Consider the following 17,495-nt stretch of genomic DNA (forward strand, 5'->3'; position numbering starts at 1 on the left):
TCAATCTGGCAAAGGAAATAGACACCGAGGAAGTCCAGGAAGCTCAGAGAGTCCCAAAGAAGTTGGACCCAAGGAAGAACACAGCAAGACACGTCATAAGTAAATTATCCAAGATTAAAGATAAGGAGAGAATCTTAAAAGCAGCAAGAGAAAAGGAGACAGTTACCTACAAAGTAGTTCCCATAAAACTATCAGCTGATTTCTCAAAAGAGACCTTGCAGGTAAGATGGGGCTGGAAAGAAGTATTCAAAGTCATGAAAGGCAAGGACCTACATCCAAAATTACTCTATCCAGCTAAGCTCTCATTCAGAATGGAAGGGCAGATAAAGTGCTTCCCAAATAAGGTCAAGTTAAAGGAGTTCATCATCACGAAGCCCTTATTATATGAAATGTGAAAGGGATTTATCTAAAAAAAAGATGATCAAAAATATAAACAGTAAAATGACAAGAAACTCACAACTATCAACAACTGAACCTAAAAAAAAACAGAAACAAACTAAGCAAACAACTAGAACAGGAACAGACTCACAGAAATAGAGATCACATGGAAGGTTATCAGCAGGGAAGGGGAGGGTGGAGAATGGGGGGAAAAGGTACAGGGAATAAGAAGCATAAATGGTATGTACAAAATAGACAGGGGGAGGTTAAGAATAGTATAGGAAATGGAGGAGCCAAAGAACTTATATGTATGACCCATGGACATGAACTAAGGGGGGGGGGGGATTCTGGTGGAAGGAGGGTGCAGGGTAGAGGGGGATGAAGGGGAGAAAAAAATGGGACAACTGTAACAGTATAATCAATAGAATATAATTTAAAAAACTGGAGAAGGAAAAAGTTAAAATAAAAGCACGTCCCCTGTATTTCCCTTCACAAAAGCAGCCACTGTTTAAAGAGCTTGCCGTGTTAGTCAGTCCTCTAGGCTTTTCTGTGTGTCACATGCACATCCACACACAGCTGTTGTGTTTATGAGTTTACTTTTATCTTTTAAGCAAAAATGGCATTTTCCTTCGTACTTGGTTCTGAATTTTTTTCATTTAATACCAAAGACTTTTCAATTGTTCTCTTAGTTAATCATCTAATAATAGTAGACTTTTTAAAATTTGAAGTTACAGAAGTAAACGTTTTAAGAACACAATGTTACTAAGTTCCCACTAAAATGCCCTTCAGTCCACTCAATTTAATTTTAAATACCTTCATGATTGAAAAAGTTCCTTATATTTCCCACTAATGATTCATCTTAAATAGAAAACAAAAAATGGTTGCAACATTTATCAATATACTGTAGTTTAATAGAAACATAGATGATACATACAGTTCATCCAAAAGTATTTTAATATAAACATCACTTACAAACAAAACCAAATAATGTTGACATTTTAGCTCTAAAAAAAATCATGTTTTTTTAAAACACTAAGATGCCACCTCAATAGTGACCGCTTCACATTTTCCAGTCTCTTGATCTATGCACGTCACATGTAAAGATCCGTCCCTAAATGAACAAAAAACAACACTCCATAAACTCATTTTATAAAAACAGAAAGTCAAGAAATTAAAGTAGTTAATAAAGAAGAAAATTTTAATTTTTGAAATCGGAGTATTAGGATAAGGAAGAAACACAATTTCAGTGTCTCTAAATTTAGTATCATATGCTATAATTATGTAGTTTAAAAAAAAATTTCCTCCTAGACCATTGGATTCCTTGAAATCCATTTCAAAAGTTGGATTCCTTGAAAACCCATGACAATGAAGATTTTAAGTTCAAGACTTTGTTCAAGCTCAAGACATACCATGCCCTTTTCAAGCCCGGCCAAGGCAAACCTTACCTAATACATTCAATATTCTCGCTAAGTATGGTTTATGAATTGTCCTGAATGTTAATTTTAAAACGATGTACTTGCAAGACATATTGGTAAGGATGAACTACTGTTAGGGAAATGGTAACAGCTGGATTTATGCAGTAATTTATTTTCTAGGGATTTCCTGTAGCAGCATTGAATTAAACATATCCTTTCGCAGGACAAATAATATAAATTCTGTAAATCTTAGAAAATTATATTTAAAATTAATGAAAATTATATCCCAACTTGCATGAAACAGTTTTTTGGTTGACTACACCCAAAATAATTAAAGAGTTCATAAAAAATTTAGAATACAAATGACCTGAGATATACTTTGTAAAATACAGTAATTCTGCAGGGCAAAAAAGAAATGTAAATCACTAATAAAATATTTGTAAGTTTTGATTAAATGATTTCCCCAGAAGGACAATGGCTGAAGAATCAATAAACTAACAGAAAATGTCAAGTCTCAAAGTGAATTTTCTTAACATCAGAAGTAGTTTAATTTTATACCTTTTCATAGTAAGAACAGCTAATATGTCATGTAATCCATTTTCTTTTTTATTTAAATCCTGGAGTATAACCTGTTTATACAGAAATAACACAAAGGGGATTCAGTACTTTGATATATTAATAAACAGACGCATCAATTATTCCAATGGACCAAATCCTACTTATTACTGAAATAAAACTTTTACAATAAGGCAGTTTTCAATTTTCTTACCAGTTATCAAAATTCAGAAAATAGGATTAAGCGTTTTTAACTATGAAATGAAAAATCTCCTCCAGGATGGCACAGAAGATAATTAATATATTTGTCCCTCTTAAATGCCATGTCCTAGATTAAAATGACTGTAGACTACTTTTCTTTTTAGTAATTAAGCCATACCAGTAACATGCAAATTATATTTTGGTAAGCCTTCTATATATACTTTTAAAATTTTAAATGTTTTAAATATACTTGGAAAACATAGTTGAAAGAAATCTGTGGCAAATTTTTTTGTAGAACTAAGATTACATTTATCAGTTAGAGATGCTAATGACTTCACTATAAAATTCCTCAGTTTCCTAAAGAGAGGTAAACTAATAAACCAAGTTTGGAAGGAACTTTTCAAATTTTGTCATCATCAAGTTTTATGACCTTAAGCATGACACTAAGAATCTTGCTTTACTCATTTGTAAAAGGAGGAGGTTTGAACAGATGGCTTCTCTAAAAGATTCCCTTTCCAAATTCAGTGTGCGTGATGAACTCTTTTCCTTCTGACATCTGTGTGTGTGCATATGTGTATGTGTGTATGTGTGTGTGCATAAATAATAAAGCTGACACTAGTTGCAGAGTCTCAGAGTAGTCTGTGAAGAGAAAAGGTGATAAGCGTATGAGAAAGAGAAGCTAAGGTTGTACCAGACTGCCACCTGAGGTTAGCAATGTGGTGTACAGGCCTGTGCTTAGAGGCTAATACACAACGAAAACATCTGGATGAGGTCCTGAAACCTTTCCTAGCTGAGGGAGCCCTGCTCCAGTAGATTTTAAGATGTTAAGCCTGCGGTGGAGCCCAGACAAGTTATGTATGTGTGTTTTCATTATTCTTTTGTTGAAATCAGAAAATGGTTACAAAGCTGAAGATATACATTCTCTTTTGTCAACTACACTTGTTTTATTTTTACATAAAATTCATGCCCATATCCTGTGATGTTTATAAAAAATTCAGTATAAAGTTAACAAGTAAAAACAAACAAACAAACAAAAATCCCCAAACCCTCTTGTTATCTTCAAAACTACCCATGTTAAGCTTCCTTAACAGTCCAAATACCTATAGCTACCTACATACACACACCTACCCAAACACCTCTTCCCTCACATGGACCCACACCTTCAGTCTTTTTAATGAAATACAAGTGCTATCCCACGATAAATATGGTCCTGCAGTCCTTGTGTGTGCGTATTTTCATGTAACTGTATTTCTTAAGCATGTTCTAAGCAAATAACATTGCTCCTCTCACTCTTTTAAAATGATAAGAGGGGACTATATAGTATGAAATGGGTGGTATTTTGAAAACCAAACTTACCCTGTTATCAGAGGCAACGTGCTTTAATGGAAACAACATGGGCCCAAGTATAAAACCAACCTGAGGATAAATCAGCTCAACCAAGAAAATGAGGTATTTACTACCATAAGCCTGTTTCTTAATCATCTGTAAAATGCACACAATGTCTCCCTCACAGCATTTTGAGAATATGTAAAGTGCAGAGTACAGCACCTGGCATTCAGCAAACAAAAAATGTCATCTCCCCTGCCACACACTGTATCACCAAGGAGGGTCGAGGGCTCAAACAGAAAGAATATAAATCCAAGCTGTATTGTGTTTTTATTTTCCTGACACTTTCAAATGAAAACTGCCTATTTCTTCTTTCTTACAGAAATGAGTAAGTGGAAGTAATCCATTCATAAAAATGTGTTAGATGTCTTATACATTTTCTATTAATTAATATTAAACTGAATTTAATCCACAAAGAAAAGCTAAACACTTTCATGTGACTAATTCATAATCCAATTTTCGTATTCACCTGTGCAAACTTGTTTTCCTCTTTTGCAGAGTTTTTCCCCTCAGACTCATAGAGTTCGAGGCACACTGAAGATATACTTCCAGGGGCTTGTAGCGTGTGTTGTCTTCGAGCTGGCAAAGGAGTCCCTGATGGAAACAGTACTGTAAAACTGTTGGCTCCTGATTCATCAACTCCCTAATAAGCAGGAAAATAATATGCATATCCCTTGATATTTATTGTTACAATTATAAAAAACCATTCGTATTAAAAATGTAATATATATTTCTTGCTGATAATTGTTGTGAACTATAGACAGATAAGAGGGTAAAATAGAAATAATCCCAACCCACTTTAAAAATAAATTTAAAAAGCCCTGGCCAAGTGGCTCAGTTGGTTGGAGCATTGTCCTGTATACCAAAAGATTGCAGGTTCGATCCCAGTCCAGGTGCATATGACAGGCAACTGATCGATGTTTCTCTCTCACATTGATGTTTCTCTCTCTCTCTCTTCCCTCACCCTCTCCAAATCAATGAATATATCTTCAGGTAAGGATTAAAAAAAAATTGAAACATATCTCTCTACCTGTATTAGAAATGTATGATTAAAATTACAGCTAATTAAGAAATTAATATGGTTCATAAATACAAACTGAAATATATAAAACCCATTAAAAGTAAAATTCTAAATATAAATTTAAAATTTTTACCAGTACACAAAGTTTTATTATAAAAACATGGTATGCATGAAAACTTATGGCATCAAATTTATATCACTTTTACAGAAAGGAAAGCTACATGTACCTTAACTAAAATATCTTTGGCTGAACACTCTATTTTAAGAGAGTCTTCCACTAGAAGGTTTTCTTTCCCAATAAGTATTCCTGCTTCTATAGCTGCACCAATAGGGATAACCTCATCAGGCAGGATAGAATTTAGAAGCTCGACAGCTGGGAAAAGATCTTTAATCAGTTGCTGTAGCCTTGGAATTCGAGAAGACCCTCCACAAAGGACAACCTAAAAAATAAAAATAATTTTCAGTTTTTTACTTTTAGAACAGTTTTTCTCAAAATTAAGTGTAACAGGCTGATAATAGGCTGACCCACCTTTATCACATGTAATGGTATAAGAAACCGTATTTTAATATTATCCATATAAATTTATATATAAATCATTGTCACTGTAAAACTTTATGTAAAATTGCTCCTTTTTAAGTTTGTCCCCTAAATCACCGGGCTCTGATAGCGAATTCACAGGACTGTAGCAAACTAACACTTAAACCCAGAGAAGAAGCATCTCATTCCCCATGGCACGACACCTGGGCTCATCCACAGAGGGAGTGGACAAAAAGGCCATTTCCCAGCTCATCCCCAGAAGTGGTTTGACCGGGTACTATCATAGCTGTTGCTGCCTGAGGGTCTGGCTTCTAATCAGCCTGTAACTAGATGCAGATTGGGATGGTTTTGGCACACCCTCAACAACTAAGGGCCAATGAGAACAAAGATGGTAGCTTAGATGTACACAAAGGTTTGAGAGGCAAGAAGGAACTAGGGTAGGCCTGACTGACAAGGTTCATTTCCTACACAAAGCCAGCCTGTCAAGACCGGAAGAGGTGGCAGTTTTATGTAATGCATAGAAACCAACACTAGGAGTCAAGGTAAATGAAGATACAGGAGAATATGTTCCAAACAAAATAACAAGACTTATCTCTAAAAACTGTTGTTAATGAAACAATGACAAGCAATTTATCTGGTAGAGTTCAAATAACAGTAAAAAGATGTTCACTGAATTCAGGAGAGTAATGCATGAATAAAGTGAGAATTTCAGCAAAGAGGTAGAAAATATAAAGGAATACCAAACTGAAATTATAGAGCTGAAGATTATAACACTTGAACTAAAAAGTTCAACAGAGGGGTTCAACAGTACAGTAAATCAAGCAAAAGAAAGGATCACTAAACTCAAATACAGGGCAGAGGAATTCATCCATTCAGAAAAGCAAAAAGAAATTAAAATTAAGATAGCTTAAGGGGAATATGGGACAAGAATAAATGGACCAACATATACATTAAAGGGGTCTCAAAAAGAGGACAGAGAAAAGGGCAGAAAGCCAATTCAAAGAAATAATGACCAAAAGCTTCCATAAACTGGGGAATAAAATGTACATCCAGATCCAGTAAGCCCAAAAAGTACCAAAATAAGATGAGTCTAAAGAGACCCGAATTGACATACATTATGACATTATTGAGAATTAAAGAAGAATCTTAAAGGAGTGAAAGAAAAGCAACTTTACATATACAAGGGAACCCCCATAAGACTTATTAAGTAGGTAAGTCAACAGAAATCTTGCAAGCCAGATGGGAGATATTCAAAGTGCTGCAAGAAAAAAAAAATTGTCAGCCAAGAACCTTCTACCCAGCAGCGGTCCTTTAGAACTGAAGGAGAAAGTTTTTACACTCAAATAAAAGCTGGAGAGTTCATCACCACCAGACAGACCTTACAAAAAAGTATTAAAGGGAGCTCTTCAAGCTTAACAAAAATGCTAATTAGTAACATGAGAACATAAGAAAGTATAAAACTAACTGATAAAGGTAAATATATAAATTCAGAGTACTCTAATATTGTAATGTGATGGTAAGTCATAACTCTAGTATAAAGATTAAAAGATAAAAGCATTAAAAATAACTATAATAATTTGTTAATGGATATACAATATAAAAAAATATAAATTATGATACCAAAAACATAAAATATGCCCTGACTAGTGTGGCTCTGGGGGTTGGGCATCATCCTGCAAACTGAAAGGTGGCTGGTTCAATTCCCACTCAGAGTACGTGCTTGGGTTGTGGGCCAGGGCTCTGGCTGGGAGCTTGTGAGAGGCAATGGATCAATGTTTCTCTCGCACATTAATGTTTATCTCCCTCTTTCTCCCTCCCTTCCCTTCTAAAAATAAATAAAATATTTTTAAAAAAACATAAAATGTGGCAGGGGGAGTGAAAAATGTGGAGATTTTTGTATGTTCAAAGTTATCAGCTTAAAATAGGCTATTATAATTTTAAGATGATTTATGTAAGCTTGTGGTAACCACAAAACAAAAACCTATAGCAGATAAATAAAAAATGAAAAGGAAATCAAAACACATCACTGCAAAAAAAATCATCAAATTAACTAAAAAACAGGCAGAAAACAATTAACAAAATGACACTACTAAGTTCATACCTATCGAAAATCACTTTAAATTATTTCCATACACTAACAATGAATTAATGGAAGGAGAAATTAAGAAGACGATCTCATTTACAGTAACATCTAAAAGGATAAAGTACATAGAAGAAAAATCATCAATAATCATTTCTTATTTCACAGTCTTTTTATGGATGTTCTCAAAGCTCAATATGCTGGAGAAGAGCATCAACTGATAGATACTAGGCCTTGTTAACATTAGGTGTGAAAATGACAAGGGATATCGTATCTCATGTCAGGGTATGAGGAACACAGATAAGGGATTCAAAGATAAAACAGACAAGCATGTGCCCTTGCCAGGTGGCTCAGTTGGCTGGCGTGTTGCCTCGTATACATCAAGAGGTTGTGAGTTCAATTTCTGGTCAGGGCACATATTGGGTTGTGGATTTGATCCCCAGATTGGGGCAAATAAGGGAGGCAACAAACGGATGTTTCTCTCACATCAATCTTTCTCTCTCTTTGAAAAAATCAACAAACATATCCTCAGGTGAGGATTAAAAAAAAGAGAGAGAAAAAGAAAAGAAAAAGAAAAGTATGTTTGCCATGGCCAAGTTCCCTAAAAGGTCTGTTTTGAAGGTTAGTAAAAAGAAGTCTTCTCTAAAATCATGTGATCCCACATAAATACCATGAGGTGAAAAATGTAGACTATGGATCTGGCTGGTGAGGCTCAGTGGATTGAGTGGCGGCCTGAGCACCAAAGGGTTGCCGGTTTGATTCCCAGTCAGGGCACATGCCTGGGTTGTGGGTCAGGTCCCCTGTCGGGGGTGTGAAAGACGCAACCATGCGGTGATGTTTCTCTCCCTCCCTTCCCCTCTCTCTAACAAAATAAAGAAAATCTTTAAAGAAACCCGTTGTGAAATTTTTTTTAAAAAAAGGAGAATGCAGACTATGTGTTTTCAAATTTTTCATATTTGACATTGAAAAGCTTTATTAATAAGCAATAAGTGTTACTATGAATGCCCCCCCAAATCTTCTTAGCTTTTGGCATTTTTATTTAAAAGGGTAAAAAAAGTATGAATAATGTGTTACTATTAATTATGATAGTAACTATCAAGTTTTAAATAAATTCTTTAAGCATCTAGTCAATAGTATGAGATCCTCTTGAAAACATGAATTTTAATAGGAAATACATATTTCAAACAAAAATAACTATTTTAATGCCTTTTCAACTACAATTTTCACAGTAATTTAATAAAATAAACCGCTATTAAAAAAATCAAACTACCTTTACTACTTCGGTATTTAAAAACATGAATCTAAACAATGAGGAAAATAAAAAATACTACAGGTTATTCTGAAAATAAAGAAAATAAAAATCTGTCAATGTTAGTGGAATAAAACCAAGGCTATTAATAGTTAAAAATGCAGTTAACTTTTTTATTAGGGAAAAAATTAAATGAAATAAATGAGTTTGTATTCAATATAAAAGTTTAGAAAAATGATGAAAGTGTCCTGGGAAGGCTGGAAAAGAAAAGCAGAACTAGACCAATTAGAATAGAGAAAAACACAACTTGAAAAAAAATCTGAGAAAGTTTTTTGTGGGGTGATAGTGGCAGAAGTTGGAGTAAATAATAAAACAATTACCTGTCAATCAGGGAAGGAAGAAAACAGAAAAACTCAAAAAAAAAAAAAAAAGAGAGAGAAATTAGCCTGTTTTAATTCAAATAACTTTTTTATACTTTTAAATTTTAGTATCAAAAGATACATAAAATTAAAAATTATGCCCTGACTGGTGTGGCTCAGTGTGTTGGGCGCCACCGGTTAAATTCCCAGTGGGGCACACGCCTGGATTGCCGGCCAGGTCCCGGTTGGGGGTGTGTCAGAGGCAATGGATTGAAGTTTCTCTCTCACATCAATGTTCCTCTCCCTTTGTCCTTCTCCCTTCTCATCTCTCTGAAAATAAATAAAATCTTTTTTTACAATTACAAGGGCATTATGCAAAGTTGTATGTTAAAAATTCAAGAAATTGTTATGAAATAGGTCTATTAAATACTCAAATTCAAAATTGAAACAATAAAGAGAAATTAGGAAAATTATAAAAACACTTCAGAAATTAGTTTCAGACAAAATCTGTTCATAGATAAATTCTTTAGAATTCTTGAGAACAGAGAATATCCATGTATTATATACTAATCTGGAATACTTAAAATGATGAAAAGGTATTCAATTCATTTTATAAGAACCTGTAGCTCAGGAACAAAACTAAAAACAACCATCAAAAGACAAAATCCTCTGGACCAGAGGGTGCAAAGTAGCAACTTGCAAATTACATCAGGCAAGACATGTTTTATCTCTCCACACAATGTTTTAAGAAGTTCTGTATTAGTTACTAACATTTAAACGTTACAGTTTTTTTTAATTAAGAGTCCTTATTTTGAGCATCTCTTAAAAAGCCAAAGGCTCCAATAGCACTGGCTTGCATTCCTGAGAGGTAGCAATTGGCATTTGGGTAACAGCTGCCCCATTGGACTAGGGCAGCTCCTGTCTGTAGGTGGCATGCCCACCACGCCCTGTTGTGGCCCTGACACCACTTAGTGGGCATTTGCCATTAAAATCACACTTGTGCTCATGCTTTCTTACAACAGAGTTCAATGTGAAACTTTTAAAACTCTGTAAACCCATCTCTCAATCTAGTAGGAGAATGGAAGACCAAGAAGACTGGGTGTTCCAAGAAAAATAGTAGGGAGCATACTTCTTTTCTGAAGAATGGAATGGTACAGGTAACTCAGCAGTACTACATGGCTGCTAGCCAGCCTAACTGTGTATTTTCTATATGTGCAAAGAAATTGGCTTTTAAAAAAATATCATCTGTAGGAATAACACTAGCATAGATATAATTCAAATGCTGTTTTTCTGACATATTCTACATAAACATTACTAATATTTCTGTCCCTATAAAGGATTGATTTGCTCATTCCTAGAGATTTTATGCAAGAACTTGAAAAATAATTCTAAAGCTCTCTGGAAAAAAAGTATGCATAAAGATAATTTTTAAAAACTGCAATGTTAATAATGAAGGTTTACACCTACTCAGAAAATAAATTGTTTTTTGATGAACAATTTGGTAATAAATACTAAATCTTAAAATTTCAGAATTAACTCCCAAATTTAATTTTCAGGAAAGAAAGGATGTTCACAAAGCCACAAAGACTGCTGTTTATAAAACCAAAATAACCTACACAACCAACGTCAAGAATTAGTTCTATAAACTATGGTTACATCAATGCAATGAAACACTATGCATTATTAAAATTGCAGTTGTAGCCCTGGTCGGTGTGGCTCAGAGGTTGGAGTGTCATCCCTGTAACTGAAAGGTTATGGTTTGATTCCTGGTCAGGACACATGCCTAGGTTGCTAGTTCGTCCCCAGTCCAAATGCGTGCGACCTCTGGTCTTGGCACAAAATCCCAGTCTGGGTGGGTGCGAAGGCAGCCAATCGATGCTTCTCTCACATCGATGTTTCTCTCCCTCCCTTTCTCTCTCTCTCTAAAAAAGCTAATGAAAATGTCCTCAGGTGACGATAAAAAAGATTCAGTTGTAGAGCCTGGGAACTTGGTTAAGATGGAGGGAGGGATTGCTTATATTAATTCACCAATATGACCGTCCATAAGTCAACTAAACAGAATAAAGGGATTTAAGAAGATATAGATGGAAGAGAGATCTGAGTTTGAAATTTTAACACATTTTAGAAGCTGGAAAGGAGAGATGTAATTGTCTTAAGGCAGATGAAGTTTCACATAACCAAAAAAAAAAAAAGCAAAGTGGTTTGACTCATAAAATCCCAGAGTGGCTGGGGGCTCGGAAGCACCAAGCCTACACAAAGCAAGGGTGAAGCATGGAAGTGAAAGCTTGAAAGCCTGGTATAGAGTTACTGAACCCTCACCCATCCCTTAACCCAGAGAGGTGGCCACCAGCACCTGCTCCCACTCAGAGACCAAGGTCTGGACCTCAGAATTATGGGACTTGGGTACAAAGAGGGCACGATGCCGAAAACAAGGGGAATGAGGGAAAGTCTGCATTTTAAAGAGGAGGAACCCTGAAGCTTCCTACCCTCAGAAGGCCAGACCCCAGACATGTTCTTTCGAGCATAAGATCAGATTCCCCCTGGAAAAACCAAATACTCCGAAGACTAGACTTCCAGAAACTAAAATAAGAAAGGCAACAGGCACAAGAATAGACAAAGAGCATGGGTCATGGAGGCACACTGCCTGAGTTTCAACCCTAGCACCGTCGCTTATATGCCAGCATCAGGACTGAAGCAAGTACTCAGCCTCTTTGGAAACCTCTTACTTTCCCCATTTGAAAATGGAGATAATAGTGCCTACCTCTTGGTGCTATTGTGAGGATAAAATGCTTTATGGACTTTACGTTCAATCATTCCCTCTGCTTCCTCTGTAAGAGGGTTAGACATCCCTGCACGTTGCTATTGCCCTGACTTTGAACCCCTCTTTGTAGTAAAGTAGGTTTCCCAGCCCTACTGTTGGGCCCAGCCTCTTGTCTAGCTTTGGACAATTGGATGTGAATACACTCCAGTGCACATAGCTAAGCAGAGGCTTTAAAATCTGGGCATGTTCTGCAAGCTTTCTTCCCATTTTCCCTCTGCCATGGGCACTGCAGCTGCTCCTTCAGCCTGGGTCAAAGAATGAGAAAAACCGTGTCTCTGCACCTACAGCCACCTTCGGCTGCCCACAGGAACCACAGGGGAGAAAGAACTGTTTCGTGTAGAAAATCACTGAGATTTGGGGGCTATTTGTTACTGGCAACAAACTAGAGAGACAACTCTACTTCTTTAAGTTCTCAAAGGCCTGTATTTTAGAACTATCTGGAGGTAAATCTTTGACAACATTTTAAATCCTAACAATGTATTCACCTTCTATTCAAACAACTGAGAACTGTACCATTTACGATATCTAAATGTCAGGGCTCTATCGCCAGTTAGTGAAGAGAACTTGCATTAACTGACCACCCATAATATGCCATACACAGTGTTTCATTTTTTCTTCATAACAACCATCCAGAACAAGTTATACTTATAATACTTACTTGTGTTATTACCCTCCTAATAAAAAATAAGACTCAGGAAACAAATGATTTGCCCACTCTGCAACTATTAGCACTGTGAGTCTTCTGATTCAGGTGTGTCTGTCTTCAAGCCCATTCATTTCCCACCACCATTTTGCTACCATTATATTCTCATCTTATTCTTCATAATCCACCCCCTAACTTCCAAGCACATAGCACAAAGCCTGACATATTATAAATGTGGCAAAATACTACTTACTGAATTGCAAAAAAACACTTTTAAAAAATAACTTTCATCATATGGCAATACCAAAATAGTTAAAATATAAAACTTTTAACCTATAGACAAATTAAAAGAAAACAGTATTAAATATTTGTCATATATGGAATTTATAAACTTAGAAGCAGCTGAAGAAATCTCTTGGTCTATTTAACAGACCAAGAGATTTAAATACATGAATACATGAAACTTCAGTGTGCCAAATACCCTTCTTCCTGTAAGACCAAAATTAAACAGTAAACTACATGCTTCAAAAGGTCACAGTAAATGACAGTTAATATTCTCATTATATAAAGCATCTGCACAAATTTTAAAAATACAGACTTAAAATTAAATAGGCAAAGAATATAAAACATTTACACACAAACATCACATAAACATTAAAAATAATCCTTTAATAATCAATAAAATATCAAGTAAAAATCTTTTTTTCAACTCTTCAATGGAAAATTCATCTTTAAATGATAAAACTCAGAGCCAGTGAAGTAATGTATATCCTTATTTCTGATAGGAGTGTTAGTTAATTTAACGTTTTTGGAAAGTAACTGAAGGTAAAAAATATAGTCTTAAGCTATTTAAACTCGTTGACCCAGAAATCTTACAATGGGATCCACTCTGAGGAATAACCCTAAACATGGTAAAAGCCGAAGCCCAAAGATGGGCATCATTGTCGAGGGAAGAGAAGACCCAATTTAGGTGTCCACAATGGAAAAACGAAATCATGTATAGTGCCTTTTCTTCTCTAGGATATTAAGAATCTACTTAATATCGAGTTGATGAAGACTATACAGAAATACAGGGAAAGAAATTGGTTATATTATATGAAAAAATAAAATTCAAAATTGTACATACAAATTAAGTTAGAAATATTCTAAAATATAACACTTGTTGCCTTTTGGTATTTTTCTGAATTTTCTTATATGAATACTTACAATTTTAATAATGAAAATTTAAAATTTACATACACTTTAAATGAATATAAATATCCTTAATGAAAAAACAAAAAATTAAAAATTTGAATGTTTTTGAAGTTTTCAAAATATTTTCTTATGCCAGTAGAGAGGAGCAGTATGGAGTACTGGTTATGGGTGGACTTGGGAACTACACAGAGTTAAATCCTGGGTTTACCGCTAACCACATGCTCTCCAAGAAATTATTTATCTTTGCACCTTGGTGCCTTCACTTACAAAATGGGAATGAGTAAGAGCACATACCTCCTGAGTTGTTGGTGAGTATTCAATGAGTAAATCCAACTAAAACACTTAGAAGTAGTGTTTGACACATTGCAAACATTCAAATACCCATCAGTCTTTGCTTACATATTAAAAAATACACTGAAAAGGAATTATTCTTTTTTTTGCTAGGAAACGGATATAAATATCACTAGAATAATCAATCAAAATTTAATCAATTTTCCTTACTCATTAACACAAGCTTGGAAAATATTTAAATTCATAAAAATATTCTTTCAGTACAAAAGGGGCTATTTCCTAAATTCCAAGTCTGAAATTAGTCCTAAAATAAAAAAGAAAAATATAAAAGTATTACCTTGTTGATATTGTCTGCTGTAAATCCACTTTGTTCTAAGAGTGCTCTGATTGCTTCTATACATTTATTAAAAAGTGGAGAACAGAGAAGTTCGAATCTTGCTCTGTACGCACACATACACAGAAGAAAAAGACAGAGAAAAAGGCTTATTCAATTAAACAAGACATCTTTTTCTTGTGAAGAGTAATGCCAAAACCTAATGTGACAGTTCTCTTAATAATAGGTTTATGATCAGAACAGGTTACTTAGCACCTAGCAATGTAATAACAGGGGGGGAGAACATCTAAGTTATTTATCTTACAAATGTATGAAGACATTTTAAGATCAAATTCAGGTTGGAGATTCTTATCCATGGCCTACTTAGAGGTTTTCCGTAACGAACATGAAGACTCAAGGTATGACAGTCCCAATGATAAATCTACTGATCTCAATCAAACCATCATTTAGAAGTGTTTGCTGTATTTATGTGTTAGAGCTTTAAAAAATATTTCTCACTATTTTTCTTTATAATCTGAAACTATATTATACCTAAATTTAGCTCTTTGGCACTATCTGAGAAGCCCGAATGCTAGTATATAATTTTTTTAAATTATATTTTATTGATTATGCTATTACAGTTGTCCTGATGTTTCCCTTTTGCCCCTCCCCCCTTCACCCAGCACCGCCCACTCCCTCATGTAATCCCCACACATTGGTCATGGCCATGGGTCACGCATATCAGTTCTTTGGCTGCTCCATTTCCTATACTGCACTTTACTTCCCCATGGCTATTCTGTAACTCCCTATTTGTGCTTCTTAATCCCCTCACCGCTTCACCCATTTCCCCACATGCCCCTCCCACCTGGCAACCATGAAAATGCCCTCTGTATCCATGATTCTGTCTTTGTTATTCTTATTTGCTTGGTTTGTTTTTTAGATTAAGTTGTTTATAGATTTGTATTTTTTGCCATTTTACTGTTCATAGTTTTCATCTTCTTACTTTTCTTAAATAAGCCCCTGCTAGTATATAATTTTAAGAACAATTTATGTTCATGAAAAACGTACTCCCTAATTTTATACTTAACTTCTTAGATGGAGACTGATTTTTAAATTTATTTGTGCTATCTCTAGATATTGAAATATACCTTGGGGTTACAATCTTTGTGATAAAGACAAAGTTTCCTAACAAAAAAATTACAAACTCTAATACATTTTTTAATAACTGATATGAATAAGCCAACATATACTGAGTATGTGGAAAAACTTAGCACTAAGTTAGAAATTCTGAAAATAAAAAAAAATAAATAAAGATACTCTGCCCACCTTTCTACCTTTCTGGTTATAGCTTGAAATCTCTCTCTAAAGATCTAGAGCAGTGCTGTCTAATGGAATTTTCTGTGAGCATGAGCCACATCAGACTACTGAGCACTGGAACTGAGTGCTCCTGAGAAATGGAATTTTTTGTTACCAATTAATTTAAATTTAAACTGCCACAAGCGGCTAGTGGCTGTGGTATTGGATACAAGGATCCAGAGTCTTCAGAAAAGCCCAGGGAGAGTGTGGAAGCTAAACTATAATGGCCAGATGAAGAAAAAATTTAATAAAATATAGTACAATCCTAAAAATAATATAATGCTATAATTCTGGATGTTTTCACTATGTTTCCAAGTCACCTGTTAGAAGTTTGGGAAGTTTAAATAGTTTAACTAATGGTAGCTGTTATTATTGTTAGTAATATGCAATGTAAAATAAGGCAACATCCTCCCTTTGGACTTTCTGGGTAAAAGTACAATAACTTGTAACCAAAAGACATGGGTATTAAAACAATTTTATGCACATTATATGTACATTATACCTGTGCTTACTGAATGTCATAAAGCTATTAAAATTTAAAATGTTGATGATGGATGACAGAACAAATGAACCCAAGAGAAACATCAATTTTTAGTATAGTGTAATAAAGAGTATCAATTTTGGTTTCAAACTGTCTGGGTTTGAATCCCAGGTCCATCGCTTACTAACTGCGTAACCTTGGGCAGGTGATGACACCTTGCTGTGTTTCAGCTCCCTCACATGTAAAATAAGGACAATGGATTGTTGTGAGAATTTGATGAGTTGATACTTAGAATACAGGCTGCCACACAGCCTGTTTTAAGTGGTTTACTATAACTTAACACAGTTATAGCAAAGCATGAAGCATGCTTTCATGGGCAAGGTTCACATCTGAAGCATGGGCAAGGTTCACATCAAATTTAAGCTCTAAAGTAGTAATGGACATATAGGCCATGTGGGACTGCCATTTTGTAAGAGAAATCTGAAAATCTCAAACTTAAGTCTCCTCTCCGCTTTGTTTTAAAGATCTAGGATGCCTTTTTTCACACACTGCTATTTGCAAATAACAAGCAATCACAACTGACGTAATTATTTTGGGAACAGTTACTTAAAAACTGGATCCCAGAAGTAAAGACCGGAAAGTTCTCCTTTTATCAATAGGGAATAAATCTCAAATGAACAAACAAAAAACCCAAAGTGAGAAAATTACACCTGAAAATGAATGCACTCGAAATTTTTATGAAAGTTTTTTGAACTTCAGTTTTACCTGGACACAGTGCAGTCAAAATCTTGACCTTCATATAATGAGTCAAGGAAACAATTGGCACTTCCCAAGGTGGACAAAGAATGCTTTGCAATGTCAGCACTGTTCATCAATTTCACCATGGCTCGGGCATTTCCTCTGATATCATGTTTGAAGGATCTAAATTAAAAATAGAGTCTCTGAAGTTTAAAAATTACTAGGTAATTTAGAATTAATTATAATTAAAATCTGGATAATCCCTACTAGGATAATAAGCAACTCATGAAGCCATATTAACACCAGATTTTAGAATCTGGCTTCTAACCCTCCAAAATTTCTGAAGAAAATTTTCTATAATTATAAGAAGAGTCTCTCCAAGAAAAGTCAATAACCAACATACTTAATGCTCTGAGAATTGCTGCATTCTGTACCCTAATGGAGTGTTCTTTGAAGAAAGCAGAGTAGCTATCATT

The 17,495-nt window shown here is 34.9% G+C and overlaps 1 protein-coding gene across 3 annotated transcripts in view; it reads right to left on the minus strand.

The window, feature by feature from the left end:
- Positions 1-1,274: 1,274 nt before the first annotated feature.
- The window catches only part of HSPA14 (heat shock protein family A (Hsp70) member 14), a 29,990-nt gene continuing 13,769 nt past the window's right edge, over positions 1,275-17,495 (minus strand). For 2 of the 3 annotated variants that reach the window (XM_024580082.3, XM_045186068.1), the window contains exons 9-14: positions 17,047-17,202; positions 14,469-14,571; positions 5,184-5,396; positions 4,405-4,578; positions 2,352-2,422; positions 1,275-1,489 (exon numbers count right to left, since the gene is read on the minus strand). In XM_024580082.3, the coding sequence (XP_024435850.1) occupies positions 1,411-1,489; positions 2,352-2,422; positions 4,405-4,578; positions 5,184-5,396; positions 14,469-14,571; positions 17,047-17,202 (796 nt within the window). In that variant the 3' untranslated portion in view covers positions 1,275-1,410. The remainder of the gene's footprint in view (positions 1,490-2,351; positions 2,423-4,404; positions 4,579-5,183; positions 5,397-14,468; positions 14,572-17,046; positions 17,203-17,495) is intronic. The other variant, XR_002976635.3, reaches the window with a different exon arrangement.

Source organism: Desmodus rotundus, chromosome 4 (genome assembly GCF_022682495.2).
Source record: "Desmodus rotundus isolate HL8 chromosome 4, HLdesRot8A.1, whole genome shotgun sequence".
Lineage (NCBI taxonomy): Eukaryota > Metazoa > Chordata > Mammalia > Chiroptera > Phyllostomidae > Desmodus > Desmodus rotundus.